This window comes from Lycorma delicatula, chromosome 10 (assembly GCF_047948215.1).
Source record: "Lycorma delicatula isolate Av1 chromosome 10, ASM4794821v1, whole genome shotgun sequence".
In the NCBI taxonomy this organism is placed as follows: Eukaryota; Metazoa; Arthropoda; class Insecta; order Hemiptera; family Fulgoridae; genus Lycorma; species Lycorma delicatula.
The window spans coordinates 5,993,134-6,010,947 of NC_134464.1; the positions used below are offsets into that span (position 1 = coordinate 5,993,134).

Below are 17,814 nucleotides of genomic sequence, written 5' to 3' on the forward strand. Positions count from 1 at the left end.
ATACATAATATCGAATACATAATATAGAACTATAAAACAAATAAACTTATAAAAACCGATTATTTATTCAACTGTAAAAGACTATTGCTTTATTTTTATTAAGCAAATGGAAAATTATTGAATAGGGAAGAAACATTTCACAATATAAAGAGGTACATAATTCGCTGCTTCACATTATCTACTCTGCTCTTTCTTTTGGGTGTGTATGCAAGTAAAGTGTCAGGAGGTATAAAAGGCACTTGATTTCTGAAAATATTTATGTTTATTGATCCCTATGGTGAATAATATGGTGTCATTTACAGGGCTGAATATAACATGTATATGGTGGGCTTGGCCTGCTTATGTACAGAGTGGTCCAAAAGTTGCAGTACAGCCTATTATTTTAGAAGTTGTAAAGAAGATGAAGTCGTAAGAAAATTTGGATACACCAATGTAAATTAGGTATGAGGGCCTACCTTTGGGGCAAAACACAACAATAGCCGCTATCAGATTACATCAGGAATGAGTAGATGCTGCTCCATGGATGTCTCATAGGAAACCACAATAAAACTTTTATAAATTATAAATTCAACAAAATAAAACCGGTTAAAATCTAACTTAAAATTAAAAAAGGATAAATGCTTATAGTAAATTAAATGTGAAGATATTACACAAATAAAGTAAGTACAAAATAAATAATTCATAAGGCATTAGTGAAAATGATTTAAGTAGATATTTATATACAAATTAAACAGGGAGAAAAAGTTCAGCTTTTAATTAGTGTTATTTATAAACTCATAATTCACATGGTATTATCGGAATGTGGAGGAGAATCAAATGCTCCTTGAAACATAGGCATATCAACTACAGCACCAAATACAAGTTGTGTTAAAAAAGATCAGACTTGTGAAAACAAAAACTTTATTAATGTAATTACAATTTTATATAAGCGCCTCCCTTTTAAAGTAGTTCCTATTGGTGGTAATATATCACTTTCAATGTCTCTTCCACTTTTATAACGTTTCCTGCAGGATGCTTTTGGAGATTGTGCTCAGCAGTTGTATCTTACTTTCCTCAAGCTTCTTTATGGCTTGAAAACAATATCCTTTCCAAAGTTACTTTCAATTTGGGAAGCAGAAAAAGTCTGCTGAGACCAAATCTGGACAGTAGAGTGGGGCACAATAGTAGTCATGTGTTTTGTCAGGTAATGGCGGATAAGAATTGATGTAACATCCAACTCTGGTTTTTTTCACAGCTCGGGCCTCCTTATGTGAACAGGATCTCACAAATGCTGTAAAACGTCCATATAGAAATTCTTATTTTGTACCTCTCTGACCTCATGGAACAAATTCATAATGGAATAAGCCATTCTTTTACATCTGACCCATTAATAATACATGCTATATTTGGTCAGGAGAATCATTTTTTACCTGCTGTAACAATCTTTGTTTCATCATTGTAATCATAAACCCAAGACTCATCTGTTTTAATGTTTATCAAAAGGCATTGGCATCATCCAGAAGGTCTTGATCGGATAACATGATTCTCTTTCTGATCATTGGTCAGCAAATATGGTATGCATTCTGTGGAGATATGGTGCTTGTTAAGTTTTCCATTAAAATTTCATGGATTCTACGCTGATAACCACTTCCTCAGCAATCTCTCTGATAATTAAGCAGTGATCTTCATAAACATTTCGCACTTTAGCACAAAGTGTATCAATGTTACTATTTGTTGATGCAGAAGGTTGTCAAAATCTGGGATCTTCATCAGGCTTCCCCAAATATTTGCTGTGTATGTATTACCGAATTTGAAGCAAAATTGAACACAAACATCTTCTTCTTCAAACCTTTCATTTTCACTTTTTTTTAAATCTGAGAAGTTTGTATTAGTACAAATGTTTGCTCAAACTGTAGCTTGAAATAATATTTTGATGCATCAAATGGCTTCATGTTTCTGAAAGTTGCTGCTAGCCAACAATACTTACAACGAATTCTGTGTGATGGTTAGTGTGTTATTGCAAAGGTTCAGTCTTTTTTTAAACACACCATGTGTGCAACCATCATACAACCTTTTAACACATTCTGGTATTTACATATTATAAAATTCATTAATGATGCTTTCAGGCCAACTAGCCTGTTTGCTGTTTATTATACTTTTTAAATGTTTTGTAAAACATGGCAGATGGCTGATGGTCAGATTTGGCAAGGTTCAAAATTAATTTGAGAATAAGTGTTCATATTTAACAAAGATAAAAGTTGCATATATTTAACCTGTTCATGTAGATGAATAATAATTAAATAAATTACAACAAATATGGCGTCAGATTATTTCAAATGCAATCATTTCAAATTAAAGGTGAACTTATCTGTTAATGATTGTTGATATTTGTAATACTTAATATATCTATTAATAAATAATCATAGAACACAAAACATTTCACTTTTACAAATTGAATTATTTATTTAAGTAAGTGACTTAAATAAAGAAAAGTTGTCTTGCAGTGATTTTAACATATTCTAAATATCTGTAAACAAGGAGAGGACAAATTTTTGAATCTGATTGTCATAGGGAATGAGAAATAGATATCCTGATAAACCTTTTTTTCACTAATAGCTTATTTTTTTTTGTTTTAGTCAGTTGTTATATAATTGACTTATGAGATGTATAGGTGAGATTTGCTTATTAGAGTACTCTAATTGTGATTAGAATCACTATTAGATTAATATATATAATAATATAATTATTAATATAATAATAATATATATATAATATTAGATTTGAATCTAATCGTAATTCGAGTAATTAGATTTGAATCTAATTGTCATAGGGAATGAGAAATAGATATCCTGTGCCATGACAATCGGTAATAAAAATAAAGTACTTGCATTGAGCCACTTTAAAGATCTAACGGCAGATATTGAAGATGATCGATTCAAAAACATTTTATTGTGATAAATACTTGCATTTCAAAAATGATTGCACAAAAAAGATTTTCTTTTAGGTATAAAACCTTTTTTTCACTTATAGCTTATTTTTTTTGTTTTAGTCAGTTGTTATATAATTGACTTATGAGATGTATAGGTGAGATTTGCTTATTACAGTAACAATGTGGATTTAGTAAAGGACAGCTATGTATTGAATGAATATTTTCAGTTTTTTAATTTATAAAGAAGTATTTAGTTAATTTGCCAACATATTTAACCTTCAATGATTTTATTAGGACATCTTTTACGGTAAGAAGTGCTATTTTTATGAATAGTTTAGAAGCAAAGGGAGTCTCAAAGCACCTTATAGAGATATCAGCAGATAAGAAAAGATGTACAACATAGAGATACCAGCAGTATTATTTTATTTAGAAATACGAGAGATTACAATCAAATCCTGATCAGTACGGGTGCCAAGGAAGATTATCCTTTATTCTGTTATTTTATTTATATCATGATTTATGCATTAACTTGTAACATGACTTTAACTATTAGACGATTATCTTTCGATTTTATGATGGACATAGTGACTTGCTTTCTCTAGATTTTCCAAGTTATAACAGAGTTTTTCAGATGGTATGCAGTTTATCATATAAATGTCAGACAGTTATGATCTTTTGCGGTAAGGATCTTAATAGGGCAAAGATTGTTTTGAGGAATGTCTTATTATAAGCAAGTTGCGCATTTTAAATACTTAAGGTACCGATTAAATCTCAATAAGGGATCGGATACTAGTCACAGATTAAAATTTCAGCGAATTTATGGCATCTTAAGGTACTTTACAGCGCAGAAGACAAGATAGGTACAGTTGCTGGTCACAGACAGATTATGGGCCTATCAGTAACATAAGAATTTAGAGAAATTTAGCCTTTTTTTATTATCAAAAGAAGTTAACAGTATTTGAAATGCGATCAATAACATATAAATGGCAATTTCTATCAATCTGTTGCGGATAACAGCCAGAAGGATAATTATAAGTTAAGAGAATGTTTAGAAAGCGCTGGTAAGATTAATTTTTTGATTTGAAGCTAGAACAGGTGATTTAAACCAAGTCCCTGCAGATGATAATGATATTTTATATTTTCAGAATAATTTTATTGTTAAACAACGATAATGAAATCTATTTACAATAAAAATATTTGAAAAGCTCGTTTACATTTTTCTTTTACCATTTCACGACTGTACATTATAGAAAGATGATTAAAACATTAATATTTAAAAAAATCAAATAATTCATTTGAATGCCTAACTACAATGTAAATAAATGAAATGTTGAACATACAACTACAGATTATTTAATCGGATAAGAAAAAAAATCAAATAATTAATAAGGGTAAAAATAAACAATTTATTTAAAAGATGTCATCGATTTTTTTTTTTTGTTTATTTTTTTAACATATTTCGAATAAACTAATGAAGAGCCAACAAAACAACATTTAATGAAGCACAGAGTCACCGTAGATAATAATTAAAAAATAAAAATTAGAAAAGGATGATAAATTTTTTCAACTGATGAATTAAAAAAATGGAAAGTAATATGAGAAAGTACTTTTGACATTTCATTTCATTAAAGCATGGACAACAGCCTTTGCATTAAGAGATTTAAGATCAGTGTAAGTTTGGCCAGTACCTACAAACACGATTGGTTGTCCTGTGATATATGTCATAGAGATTGCTGCTCCCACCTATAAAAAAAAGAAAGTAATATTAAATAAACATTTAAAAGTTATATTTATTTGTAAATGATTTTAAAATGAGATACGAAAAAATGTTTAAATAGTTCGGATTTACTTAAGTTACACATTCAGTGGTGATGCCTCATAAGCAATATTTCCATGAATATAAAATAAATAATGATTAATGAAAAAATACAAAATCCAAACTGAAAGTTAAAGCTAGACAACCAGTTTTTCGGTTAGCTGCTCTTCAAACAGACCTATTAACACAATTTAGCAGGCCCCACTGCCTACTCCTGTGGATAAATGGTAGCATATCATATTCTACCCAGAAGCTTCTGGGTCCAAATCCTGATCAGTTTTTATACAATCAGCTCAGTATGTTTCATAAATACAATTTAGTATCATATTATATCATGCACAACCTGTGAGCTTAAGAATCTAAGAAAAAAAAAAAACAAAAAAAAAACAGAAATGTTCAGAAAATTTTATAGAGTTAAAAAAATTTTAAAAGAGGACATGATGTAATTAACTGCTATTTATAAAATAATTTTTTATTTACCTATGCTTATTTTTTATTTTTCTTTCCGACATCAAGTGCTTTTGCAAATATCTCTGCTTTATCAAAATGTATCCAAAAGCGCTCTTGCTTTGAGGATACAATTTGCTATACTATTTATCAATGTTAACTTAAAAGTGAAGATAACCGTAAACCATAAGTAGAATTGAATAATCATAAAAATAATAACATGTTGCATACAGAACACTTATAGAATAATGCACTTACTTTATTCTTGAGTATACAGTTTATATAAAATATGTGCATTTATGTTAAAAAATTACTATTTTACTAAATAGAAAAATAACAGGCACCAGAAAGAACTGTAGCCCTACAAATTTAATATCTCACAGTCCAAAATTACTAACTAGAATAAAAAACTAGAAAAATTAGTTATTTTTAATTTGTAAAAGAATCAAAGTAAAAATTCAGGAAAAACAAGGTTCATTACTGAAATGAATAAGCAAGAATATAGTTTATCTTCTTTATATTTTAATTTATAAATGAGAAAAGGAATAAAGAAATCAAATAAAACATTTTGCAGTGAAATACAGTTCCAGAAGGAAAAATAATACAAATTAAAAATCTGCTGACGGTGTTGTTATTTGGCTGAAAATAGAAACGAATTTGAGAACGTAATGATCAGTATACATTCACTCATCAGGGAGTAATTTAATAAAATAGTAAAACAGCAAAATAAAAGGTAATGAAATGTGACAAAAAGGAGAATAATGATGCCGATTTCAATATTGAGAAAAGAGAATACGATAAAATATAATTCAAAAATTTAGGCAGTAAAATTACAAAGGACAGATAAAATTATTTATTTATTTTAATGTTTCAATAAACAACTTTGGACAATAAATATCCGTAACAAAATGTAAAAAAAAATACATTAAACAGACATACATTTTTATTAAAGGTGGTTCAAAAATTAAAAGACACAAATGACTATAGAAATATTGTTATTTATTCAATAACAGTGAAACTAATACTCCTTTCAACATAATCCTCGACTGCACTTAAAACATTTGTCCCATCTTTTTGTGAGCTTTCTTATTCTATTTCCAAATAATTGTTCACAATGTCTGAAACATTCTTGTACCTCATTCTTGCTAAACTCGGTAACATGAAAAAAACTCTTTGACAGAACCAAACAAAAAAGAAAAACTAATGGTGAGAGACTGGGATTGTAAGCTGGATGTGACAGCACTTCCTGAACCATTCTAGAATAGCTTCCCATATCTTCTGAGTGAGGGTGGATGTTATCGTACATAATTACACCTTTTTCGAGAGAAACAGGATGTTTCCTCTTTATTGTGGGTTTAACTTTATTTTCTAGCATCTCACAATAGTACTCATTGTTGATTGCACATTGTCCTTCCAAAAATTTACAATAAATTAAACCTTTATAGTCCCAAACTCTGTTAGCATCACTTTACTGGCTGACATATTTATTTAAAATTTTTTCCTGACAGGCAAGTTTGGATGTTTCCATTTCATATTCTAAGGTTTGGATTCCAGCTCAAAGTGACAAAACCAACTTCCAACACAAGTTATTAAGCGATCTAAAAAAGTATTATCTTCAGCTAAAAACATTTAAATTCCATACAAATGTGAAGTTGGAGGTCTTTGAGGTTTTGTGTCGACTAACTTGGAACATCTTGAACACATTTTGTGATAATTCAGCTTATCATGGATAATGGAATGGACAATGCCTATACAAATAGATAAAGTGCACTACAAATTTCAGCAATCTCAAATTTTTACATGTCTGTTCTTGGAAATAAGATCATTAATGCGATTTTGCAAAGCATCAGTTGAAACTTTCGCTGATCTAGTATGATGAAATTAGCGACACTTGTTCTGTCTGATTTAAAATGTTCAATCTACTTATAAAAATTTTCAAAATTAATTAACTTTTTACAGTACTGTTTTAACATCTGTAAGTGAATTTCAGCTGTTATACACCTTCAGAAAATAAAAGACTTATCGCAGCATGTTGTTCTTCCATGGTACACAATTCAGGTGAAGCTGACATTTTAAAATAATCAAAAAGAGGATCTAATAATGGAAATTTTCTTTAAACAGCTGATATGTTCTTTTTCAGGGGTGCCAATTTGAATGTCTGACAGCATGTTTATCCTTTTACATAGTATTTTTGCTGTTGCCATTTATCTCTTTAACTATTGAATGATCCTGATATAAACGTAAAGTATACAATGTAAATACACAGAAAGACTGAACTTTAAATTATAATTTAAATTGTGCAAGTTTTACATTATAGTTGTAGATATTCAGTAGTAAACTTCTATAATGCTTCTGATTTCAGTTCAAGGATATTTTTCAAAAGACCCACAATGACACCTTAGAGCAATCCAGAGCTAAATGGTGTACAGCATTACAACGCTTCACAGTCACTGTAATGGGATGATGTTAATAAGTTAAAAAAAAACCTGTTCTCTGAGGGTAAATCAAATATAAACAGGATTTTTGTTCCCGAGTGTCTACAGTTGGTAGAACTGGGCCCACAATTTGTATGCTTTGATGGGAACATTCGGAGTGAGGAGGGCCGGCCATTCTACACTCCCAACCAATTTGTCAGTAACGCTCATGATGTCAGAGCAAAAGGTGCCCCCTTCACTGCACAACGCATAATTATAACATTTCTTGTTCGTGAAGGAGTCCAAGCAATGGAAACTTTTCGGAGATTGACTGCACAGTTCGGGGACCGATCACTGTCAAGGACTCGTGTGTTTGCCTAGCATAAAGAGTTCAAGGAAGGACGTGAAAAATCAGGAACACAATCGCTGTCCTCGGACCAGCATTACAGATGAAAACATTTGTGCGGTTCAAGACATTCTTGAAGACGATTGACAGGTGAGAGTATCTGAAATTGCAGAACAGGTTGGAGTAAGTTATGGAAGCTGTCAAGCAATCATCACAAACGACCTACAGTTTTGTAGAGTGTGTGCCAGATGGGTCCCTCGCCTTTTGACCACAGATCAGAAGTTGAAATGTTTGGAGGCCTGTCAGAGGCTTATAGCAAGGTTTGCGAAAGAAGGTGACGCATTTATAAGTCAGATCGTCACCTGCACCGAAGCGTGGGTCCACCATTACACTCCCCAGTCGAAACAAGCCAGTATGGAGTGGTGGAGGAAAGGGGAGGCAGCCCCAGTGAAAGCCAAGATTCGACTGTCAGCTGAGAAGGTTCTTTCAACCATTTTTTTCGACCGGCAGGATATTCTGCTCATTGAATTTTTGCATGAGTGACACACAATCAATGCTGCTTACTACTGCAAGCTGTTGAATGAAGTGAGGGCTGCATATCGCTGCAAAAAACGAGATTCATAGCCCATCCTCTTCCTCCACGAAAACGCAAGGCCTCATACTGCAGCTCTAACGGCCTCAAAACTTGAAGAAATGCACTGGATTCAACTTGATCATCCTCCCTACAGCCCCGACCTATCATCCTGTGATTTTCATTTGTTTGGGCTGCTTGCAGAAGCTCTAAGAGAGCAACAATTTGAAGATGACGACGGCATGGACGGATTCGTGTGCAATTGGCTCCTGATGCAACCAGCTTTATTCTATGATGCTGCAATAAAAAACCTTCCTTCTCACTGGAAAAAATGTATTTCTAAAGCAGTAAACTATATAGAAAAATAAATTATATTTGCCTTTTATTTTTCGATAAATACATTTAAAAAATAAAAAATAAAATCCCGTTTAATAATAATAATAAATGATTATTATTGTTTAATAATTAATTTCCATGATTAGTGAAAATATAGTAAAGAATAAATCATTCCAAATAAAGGTTGAAATCAGGGACTCTTCTATCTCGGTTTGAAATTAAGTAATGTTCAAAAATTTATTACTTAATAGCCAAAGTAAAAGTATCTAATGAAGACTGGCGCAAGGCAGAACAGCTTTCGGTTTTGAGAAAAAATCATGTTCACCTCTAAAAGATGACCACCTCTATAAAAGACCAGTATTTCTCAGAATGTAAATAAACTGCAGTACTGACAATGTTATTAATGTTCTCTAAGATGACCACTCCCTAATCCGACCAAGACCGTCAAATATTCATTGAAGGCGACCACTAATTCGTTACTTTTTTTTAGTATAAAACTAAACGTTGGTTACAAATTTAATAGCAGTTAGGTGAACAGTTTAATTCTAGTACAAAAACTTTTTGATCATTTACAAAAATAAATTTAATTAAAAAAAAAAATAAGGTAAGAAAATGAAGATATAAATCATGTTCAAAAATACACAACTTATTTATTCATTCATTTTTATAGTCACTATGACCAAGATGTTTACTTTACAGAATGCACACTTCTAATGCTACATAGGCAAATAAAAACATTGTTGTGTCTGCCGCCAACTAGCTGGTGGCAGACTTCATTTCTGATTTTGCAACAATTGCATTCAGTTATATGTGTAATTGTATGTCTCGGTTTAATATTGATGTTTTCATGTGTTTTCTTTTATAATTTTTATCACTACAGTTGTTTTTATGTTAGTAAAATTTTGGGAAAAAACAAAATCAAAATATTAACTTTAGAAATGCGATTCAAAGTTATTGAAGATGCTGGCTCTGGACTATCACAAAGAAAATTAGCAGAAAAATTCAAATGTGGTAAAACACAAATCCAAAAATTTTAAAAGAGAAATAAAGTTTAAAAGAAGAATAGCTTAAAATACTTACTCTATGAATCATGAGACCTTGCTGTTGATGAGGGGGCTTGAGTGTTCAGTGATACAGAATAGCAGGACCAAAGGTGCAACCATATTGGAGAGGTATCTGTTGAGAGCCAGACTAAGGAATGATTCTTGAAAGAGGGTAGCAGCTCTTTCAGTAGTTGTTAAGAGCGTAGGTCAGAACAACTTAAATGGCCATATCAACATCACTCAATCCTTTGAGTACTGAGCAGTTGAAAGCAATGGAAAACTACAGCTGCTTTTTTTTTCTCAAGAAAATATAGTTCTCTGCATTTTCATATAACAATAATGCCTTCCTTGGTAAAATATTCCAGAGGTAAACTAGTCCCCTGTTCGGATCTACGGGTGGGGGACTACTAAGGAAGGGGTCACCAGTAAATTAAAAAATAACATTCTACGAGTCGGAGCGTGGGATGTTTGTTAGAAGTCTAAAAAAGGTTGGTAGATTAGAAAATTTAAAGAGGGAAATGGATAGGATGAATGTAGATGTAGTAGGAATTAGCGAGGTTCTGTGGGAAGAGGAAGGCGACTTTTGGTCAGGTGGTTTCAGAATAATTAACTCAGCTTCAAATAATGGGCAGGCAAGAGTAGGTTTCGTAATGAACAAGAAGATAGGGAAGAGAGTAGAGTATTTCAAAATGCATAGCGATAGAATCATTGTAATAAGGATAAAATCGAAACCTAAACTGACAATGATTATTAACGTCTATATGCCTGCAAGTGCCCATGATGATGATGAAGTAGTGTGTGTATACGAAGAAATTGATGAAGCAATTAAACACATATAAAGAGATGAAAATTTAATAATAATTGGAGATTGGAATGCAAGTATTGGAAAAGGCAAGGAAGGAAATATAGTGGGTGAATACAGGCTGGGCAAAAGGAACGAAAGACGGGAGTGACTTATAGAGTTTTGTATGAAATATAATTTAATAATTGCTAAACCCAGTTTAAAAATCATAATAGAAGAATATACACATGGTAAAAGCCAGGTGATACTGCAAGGTATCAGATAGATTATATCATGATTAAGCAAAGATTTAAAAATCAACTCATCGACTGCAAAACTTATTCTGGACATTGACAGCGATCATAATTTAGTGATAATGAAATGTAGATTGGGGTTTAAACACCTGAAGAAACAGTGTCAGATGGATTGGTGGAATTAAGAGAAGCTTGAGAAAGAGAAGGTACAGAAGATTTTTGAGAAGGACATCGCAAGAGGTCTAAATCTAGTCACATATCAAAAATCTTAACTAGAATTCTGTACAGAAGAATTGAGAGGAGAGTGGGAGAAGTGTTAGGAGAAGAGTAATTTGGTTTCAGGAAAAGTATAGGGACAAGGGAAGCAATTTTAAGGCTCAGATTAATAGCAGAAGGAAGATTAAAGAAAAACAAATCAACATACCTCGTATTTATAGACCTAGAAAAGGCATTCGATGATGTAGACTGGAATAAAATGTTCAGCATTTTAAAAAATTAGGGTTCAAATACAGAGACAGAAGAACGATTGCCACCAATTACAGGAACCAAATAGCAACAGTAATAATTGAAGAACATAAGAAAGAAGCCGAAATAAGAAAGGGAGTCTGACGAGGATGTTCCTTATTCCCATCACCTTTTAATCTTTACATAGAACTAGCAGTTAATGATGTTAAAGAACAATTTAGACCCAGAGTAACAGTACAAAAAGGTGAAAAGATAAAGATGCAATGATTTGCTAATGATATAGTAATTCTAGCTGAGGGTAAAAAGGATTTAGAAGGAACAATGAATGGCATGGATGAAGTCCTATGCAAGAACTACCGCATGAAAATAAACAAATACAAAACAAAAGTAATGAAATGTATTAGAAATAACAAAGATGGACCAATGAATGTGAAAATAGGAGGAGAAAAGATTATGGAGGTAGAAAAATTTTGTTATTTGGGAAGTAGAATTACTAAAGATGGACGAAGCAGGAGCGATATAAAATGCAGAATAGCACAAGCGAAACGAGCCTTCAGTCAGAAATATAATTTGTTAACATCAAAAATTAATTTAAATGTCAGGAAAACATTTTTGAAAGTATATGTTTGGAGCGTCGCTTTATATGGAAGTGAAGCTAGGACGATCGGAGTATCTGAGAAGAAAAGATTAGAAGCTTTTGAAATGCGGTGCTATAGGAGAATGTTAAAAATCAGATGGGTGAATAAAGTGACAAATGAAGAGATGTTGTGGAAATTCTATGAAGAAAGAAGCATTTGGAAAAATATAGTTAAAAGAATAGATAGACTTAAAGGCCACATATTAAGGTATTCTGGAATAGTCGCTCTAATATTGGAGGGACAGGTAGAAGGAAAAAATTGTGCAGGCAGGCAATGTTTGGATTATGTAAAACAAATTGTCAGGAATGTAGGATGTAGGGGGGTATACTGAAATGAAACGACTACCACTACCACTAGATAGGGAATCTTGGAGAGCTGCATCAAACCAGTCAAATGACTGGACAAAAAAAAAGTTTAAAAATCTAATAAAAATAAAGAAAGGAAACTTTTCAATGTACAAAGAAGTCAATGATTTAACTTTGGCTTGTTTTTAAGCTGCCCAAGCAAGAAAATTACCAATCAGCAGTAAACTTCTACAAGAAAAAACAAGTTATGTATAACTTCAAATTGGCAAATTTACTGGAAAGTAGTAGTTGGTTGGAAAAATTCTGTCACAGAAACAATAGTGTTTTAAAACATTTGTGAGGTAAAGGTGAATCTGTCAGTAAAAACATAGTAGCAGAGAAGTTGTATGCATCATTAATAAAAGACTATGATTTCAAGGACATTTAAAGGTTAATGCGTATGGTACAAAAATAAGAAAAACAAAGAACAATGATGTGTGTCAATACTAGAGGAGTAAAAGAACCTCCAATAACAATAAACATTTCACTGCAGCCAAGATGTTTCAAAAATGTTAATATGTCTGAACTGAAAGTAGAATGATATGCAAATCAAAGGATTTGATAATTATTGTTTTTATCTGCTAACGCAAGTAAATCACAACCATTAGATTTTGTAATAATTCAGTTGTTTAAACTTCATTATTGCAATTAAATAATGAATGATTACTCTTGCAGCAATGTTGATTCAATTCAAAATGTAGATGTGACTTTATTGACTGGGAGAAAGAAATTCCAGATAAGCATGCTAATGCTTCTATTTTGAAAGATGCGGAAGAGACAATGATGGAAGAACATGAAGAAATCCCAGCTTTCTTTAGATGCTTTAAATTGTGTAAACATATTAAAACAATTAGATTGTAATCTTAATACTAACAAAATTGTCAACTTGCTTTATTAAGTTCAAATTGTGTTAGAAAAGGAAATGATTAAACAAAAGACAGAGTAAAATAGGCAGATTTCACTGAACAAATACTTCAAGAAGTAACTGCTTTTTAGAGGTTAGTAAACAAGATTTGTGTTAAATATTGTATATGATATTTTCAGTATTTTTCAATGCTCACTTCATTTGTTTAAAATTAATTACCCCCTCTATTTATAGTATTTACTTTCCTGCTTGACATTTATTTCTGTTTTATGAAATTTAATAAAATGTTCTGAGAATCTGTTTCATAATTTTATTAATTTATTTTTTCTTTTACATTGATGTCATAAACTTAATTATCTGTATTGTTACAATGTTATGTATACTGTTTGACTAAATTTGTGTTGTTTTAATAAAAGGAATTTCTTCTGCACTTTCAATTATGTTTTTTTATTAAAAACATTAATTTTCGAAAACCTTTAACAGAATTATTACAGCCATATCTGCACATTTTGAAGAAATTATTACAGCCACACTGACAGTCATATGCTTCTCTAAGGTCTACCTCTTCAAAAGACCAAAATCATCTGGTACCAGAGCTGGTCATCTTAGGGAGATCTCACTGTATTTATAATATTCATATTCCAAAAAAATACAAGAATAGAGGCTGCTGAGATAAGTAAATATTGAAAATTATGATCAAGATGGGTTGTTAAAATATGAGATGAAGAGGTTATAAGATGAATTGAAGAGAGAGGTTTGGTTATAGTAGAATCTTGTAAAAAAAATAAGTTCAAAAGTCCATATTATTTAACTGGATATATTATCCAGGTTAATAATAATAATAATAATAATATATATATTTACAGCATTAAAATATTTATCGAATCAATAAGTCAAGTCAAGTGTAATACAATAACAAAAAAAAATTATGTACCTTATCATCAATTGTATCAAATTTCGTTAGTACAATGCCATCTATAAGATGTGGGTTAGCTGAAGATGAATAATCGGCCATTGCTTGATTAAATTTCACTAACTGATCAACTGCTTCATTACCAACAAGAGCTTCACCAACAAACAAAACTAAATCGGGTTCATTTACTTTAACCAACTGTAAAAAAAAAATAATAAATAAAAAATAGATTAACAAAAAAAAATTTATTTCTCTTAAAATTATAACTAAAGTGAAGATTAATTAATTAGAATGTGTGTTTCAACAGAATGCTAGCTAACAGTTCTAAATACAACACTTGAAATATATAAAATACAGTAGTATTTTATATATTTCTATTAAAAAATACAGTAATATTTACAGTATTTAAAATACTGTAAATAAAATACAGTAGTATTTTATATATTTCTATTAAAGAAATATATAAATTTCTCTATTAAAAAATACATGAAACTTAAAATCAAGTCAGTTTAATCTTAATTCTACAAGATGTAAAAAAGCTGAAATTAATATTTTAACAAAATAATAACAGAAGCCAAAACAATGGGTATAGTAAAAAAGTAAAATAAATTCTATATATAATACACTGAAGATTTTCTGATTCAACCTGGTAGGAAAATTAGAAGTTTCTCACAGTAGACGAATCCATTAATGTTAATGTTTTAAGTTAGTAATATAAACTATAATAGTTGTCTTGAAAGAAGAAATTTGTTTATGATGAGTTATAATATATTTATAAAAACCACTTAATGAATAAAAAAAATCAATTTTATATCAAATTAAACCTTATTTTTTCAATGTTATTTTTGAGTTTCAATTTAAAAAAAATACATGTAAGGATTACAATATAATACACATGAAAATTTCTCTGCTTATCTCCTAATTTTTTAATACTGAAGTTTCAACTACAAAAAAATTAATAAATACATTGCATAAAAAAATTAGTATTAAAAAAGTATAATTAAGAATTTTTATTTGTTGTTTAAGAATCTAAACAATTTCCAGTACATTTCATGTCAATTCTTTAAAATATTGTTTTTTTTTTTTTGATTAATAAAGAATCTTTACTTTATTTTTCAGAAATATGCTTTTACATATTTTAATAACATTTCTATGAACAATTAATAATGGGATTAAAAATGGTTAGGAATGAAATGAAAATTTCCATTAAAACTGCAATCCCAACCCTGCACGGAGAAGACACCCACCTTGTGACATTACCGGTCGCCACATCACCCCCTCCGGTCTGAGCCCTGAGGGGCTTTACTGGAAGTCGTCTTTAGAGCCTCTAACTGATTACATCTGCCAGGACTCGGTTGGGATGCCACCGATGTAAATGCCTTGGCAGACATTTGCATCAGTAAAACACAAATCAAATTTCGCCTTCACGTAGGCCTTGAACGAATATCTTCACATCCAACCTAATATGATTCACTCAAACTAACTGACCAAAACCGTGGAAGTGTAAACCCCGCGTGTAGTCCAGATTTGACAGCACTGTTCGTGACTGTGAATGCCTCAAAAACTGAACGAGTTGAAAGTTAAATCAGTGCTACACACTCATACCAATCAAAATTATGTTTTATGCAATATATTAATTCAGACCTGTGCCCAAATAAGTCGACCAATTTAGGTCACCTAACAAGGGGAACATTCTGGTCCATTCTGGTCATCACACTCATTCTGGTCCACGCAGGAGCTGGGGACAAATCCCGCACCCCTACCAGGTCCCATCATGGAGTCTAGCAGCATTTCCAAGTCACAACCAGGACTGCCACTGGCAGAATGAATCCATGCCCCCAGTCACACGGGCTACCATACCTCAGCAGCGTTGCCACCACCACTAGCGGAAGCTACAAATTGAATCACAAACAACACCAATATAACCATGGCATGATGCCAATGCTCCTACCTCCAACCAATCCAATGCCTAGGCTGGAACCCTAGCCACCTGGGACCCTACCACGATCGAGTATCTTGATTAAACTTCCTCTGCAGATCTACACGCTGCAAGGGCATGAAGAAAACCAGCCACTATAGACCACTCCTTGTGGATCATCCAGTTAACACAGAGATCCAGAAAGGAATGTATTCTCTCAAGTTCCTTAACAGCTCGTCAATGTTCAACCTCGTATCAGGGATGATATAGAGGACATGATCCACTGTACCATCAGTCCCACAATATGGGCAGTGTCCAATCCATCAAAAAAACCTAGCCAAACTCGCCAGAAAGGCACCATGCCCAGAGAGAAACTGTGTGACATACCGATTGGGAGAGACCCATCCAATTGAACTAAATCAGACACTATAGGAAATATACCATTGTGTGTATGTGACCTGTGGGGGATTCGTCCCACTGGACTTGCCAAGACGCAAGGCCCCGGTCTTCAATCTTCTGCTTTCGTTCTGACGTCAATAGGTTATTTACCTTGGAAATGTAGTGTTCCTTATGCTCATTAGCCAAGACATCTATTGGTTTGAATCCGGTTATAATACAGACTGCCTCCTATGAGACTGTTCTATAACCGCCTATAACAGCCAGCAAGAGGAGTCTCTGGGCCTGCAATAAAATGTCCGCGCAACACGTAAAAGCCATGCGGTGAGCCCAGACAGGTGCAGCATACGGCGTAATAGCTTCAGTGCCACCTTTGTAAAGGACATGCAAGGTATGGTAATTCAACCCCCAGTCGGGATGAATGACTCTACGGATTCCATAAAATGCATCAGTGGCTTTTTTTGCCACATACTCTAGATGTTCCTTGAAAGGAAAATTCTCATCAAGGATAACACCCAGGTATTTTTGAGCTGTAACGTACCAAATGGAGAGACCAGCTATCCGAACCCGAAAAAATACACTTATTGCATCCCTATACAGTATATACATACAGTATTATACATCCCTATACAGTAAAACAGTTGTTCACATATGTGCAATGCCACCATTTTATTTAATGCCTATCTCTTTCTGAATAATTAACATTCATTCACAGTCACTTTAATGAATTTCTTCTTTCCTTACAACTCTTTTATTAACATTATTAATAATAATTATGAAATTAAGTCTGTAATAATACTATAAAATATAAAGTTAAGTGCAAAAAGACTGTTTGCCTTTACCAAGATTCAAAATAGCAATCTTTAAGAAAATGTCCATCATAATGATACTGACTGCTGGAAAAATTAAAAAAATCTAAAATCGTGAATAAAACTGTCATAAATATTTAAATAATCTATGAACAAAGTTACAGATATTTTAAATTGTATTTTGTCATAAAAACAGCTGAAAAACTTTTCATTTGTAATTTGCTGTAATTTCTACAGGTTTTCTTAATAAAAAAAAAAAAAAAACTAAAATGCTCACGAATAATGAAGAATAATGTTAAATATGGTACCAATTTTTTCCATCATATGGTTTGTTAGATAGAACTGATTCAAAGACTAGGTTTTTCTCTCTAGCCGACAACAATAGAGTTTATGTTAACAGTTTAAGAAGTTTTTTCACAACAAATTTAGAAATAAAGCTCACTTTTTTTTTATCACTTCTATGATACTAAAAAATGTATTTTTTCTGATAAACTTATTGATTAAAAATGGAAAATAAATCAAGATTTATGACCTGACTCAACAAATATGA

General features: G+C 31.8%; 1 protein-coding gene across 1 annotated transcript in view; it reads right to left on the bottom strand.

The window, feature by feature from the left end:
- Positions 1 to 3,314: 3,314 nt before the first annotated feature.
- SrpRalpha (signal recognition particle receptor alpha) overlaps positions 3,315 to 17,814 on the bottom strand; it is a 62,163-nt gene continuing 47,663 nt past the window's right edge. Inside the window, exons 11-12 of the mRNA XM_075376257.1 lie at positions 14,163 to 14,339; positions 3,315 to 4,651 (exon numbers count right to left, since the gene is read on the bottom strand). Coding sequence (XP_075232372.1) covers positions 4,526 to 4,651; positions 14,163 to 14,339 — 303 coding nt within the window. The 3' untranslated portion in view covers positions 3,315 to 4,525. The remainder of the gene's footprint in view (positions 4,652 to 14,162; positions 14,340 to 17,814) is intronic.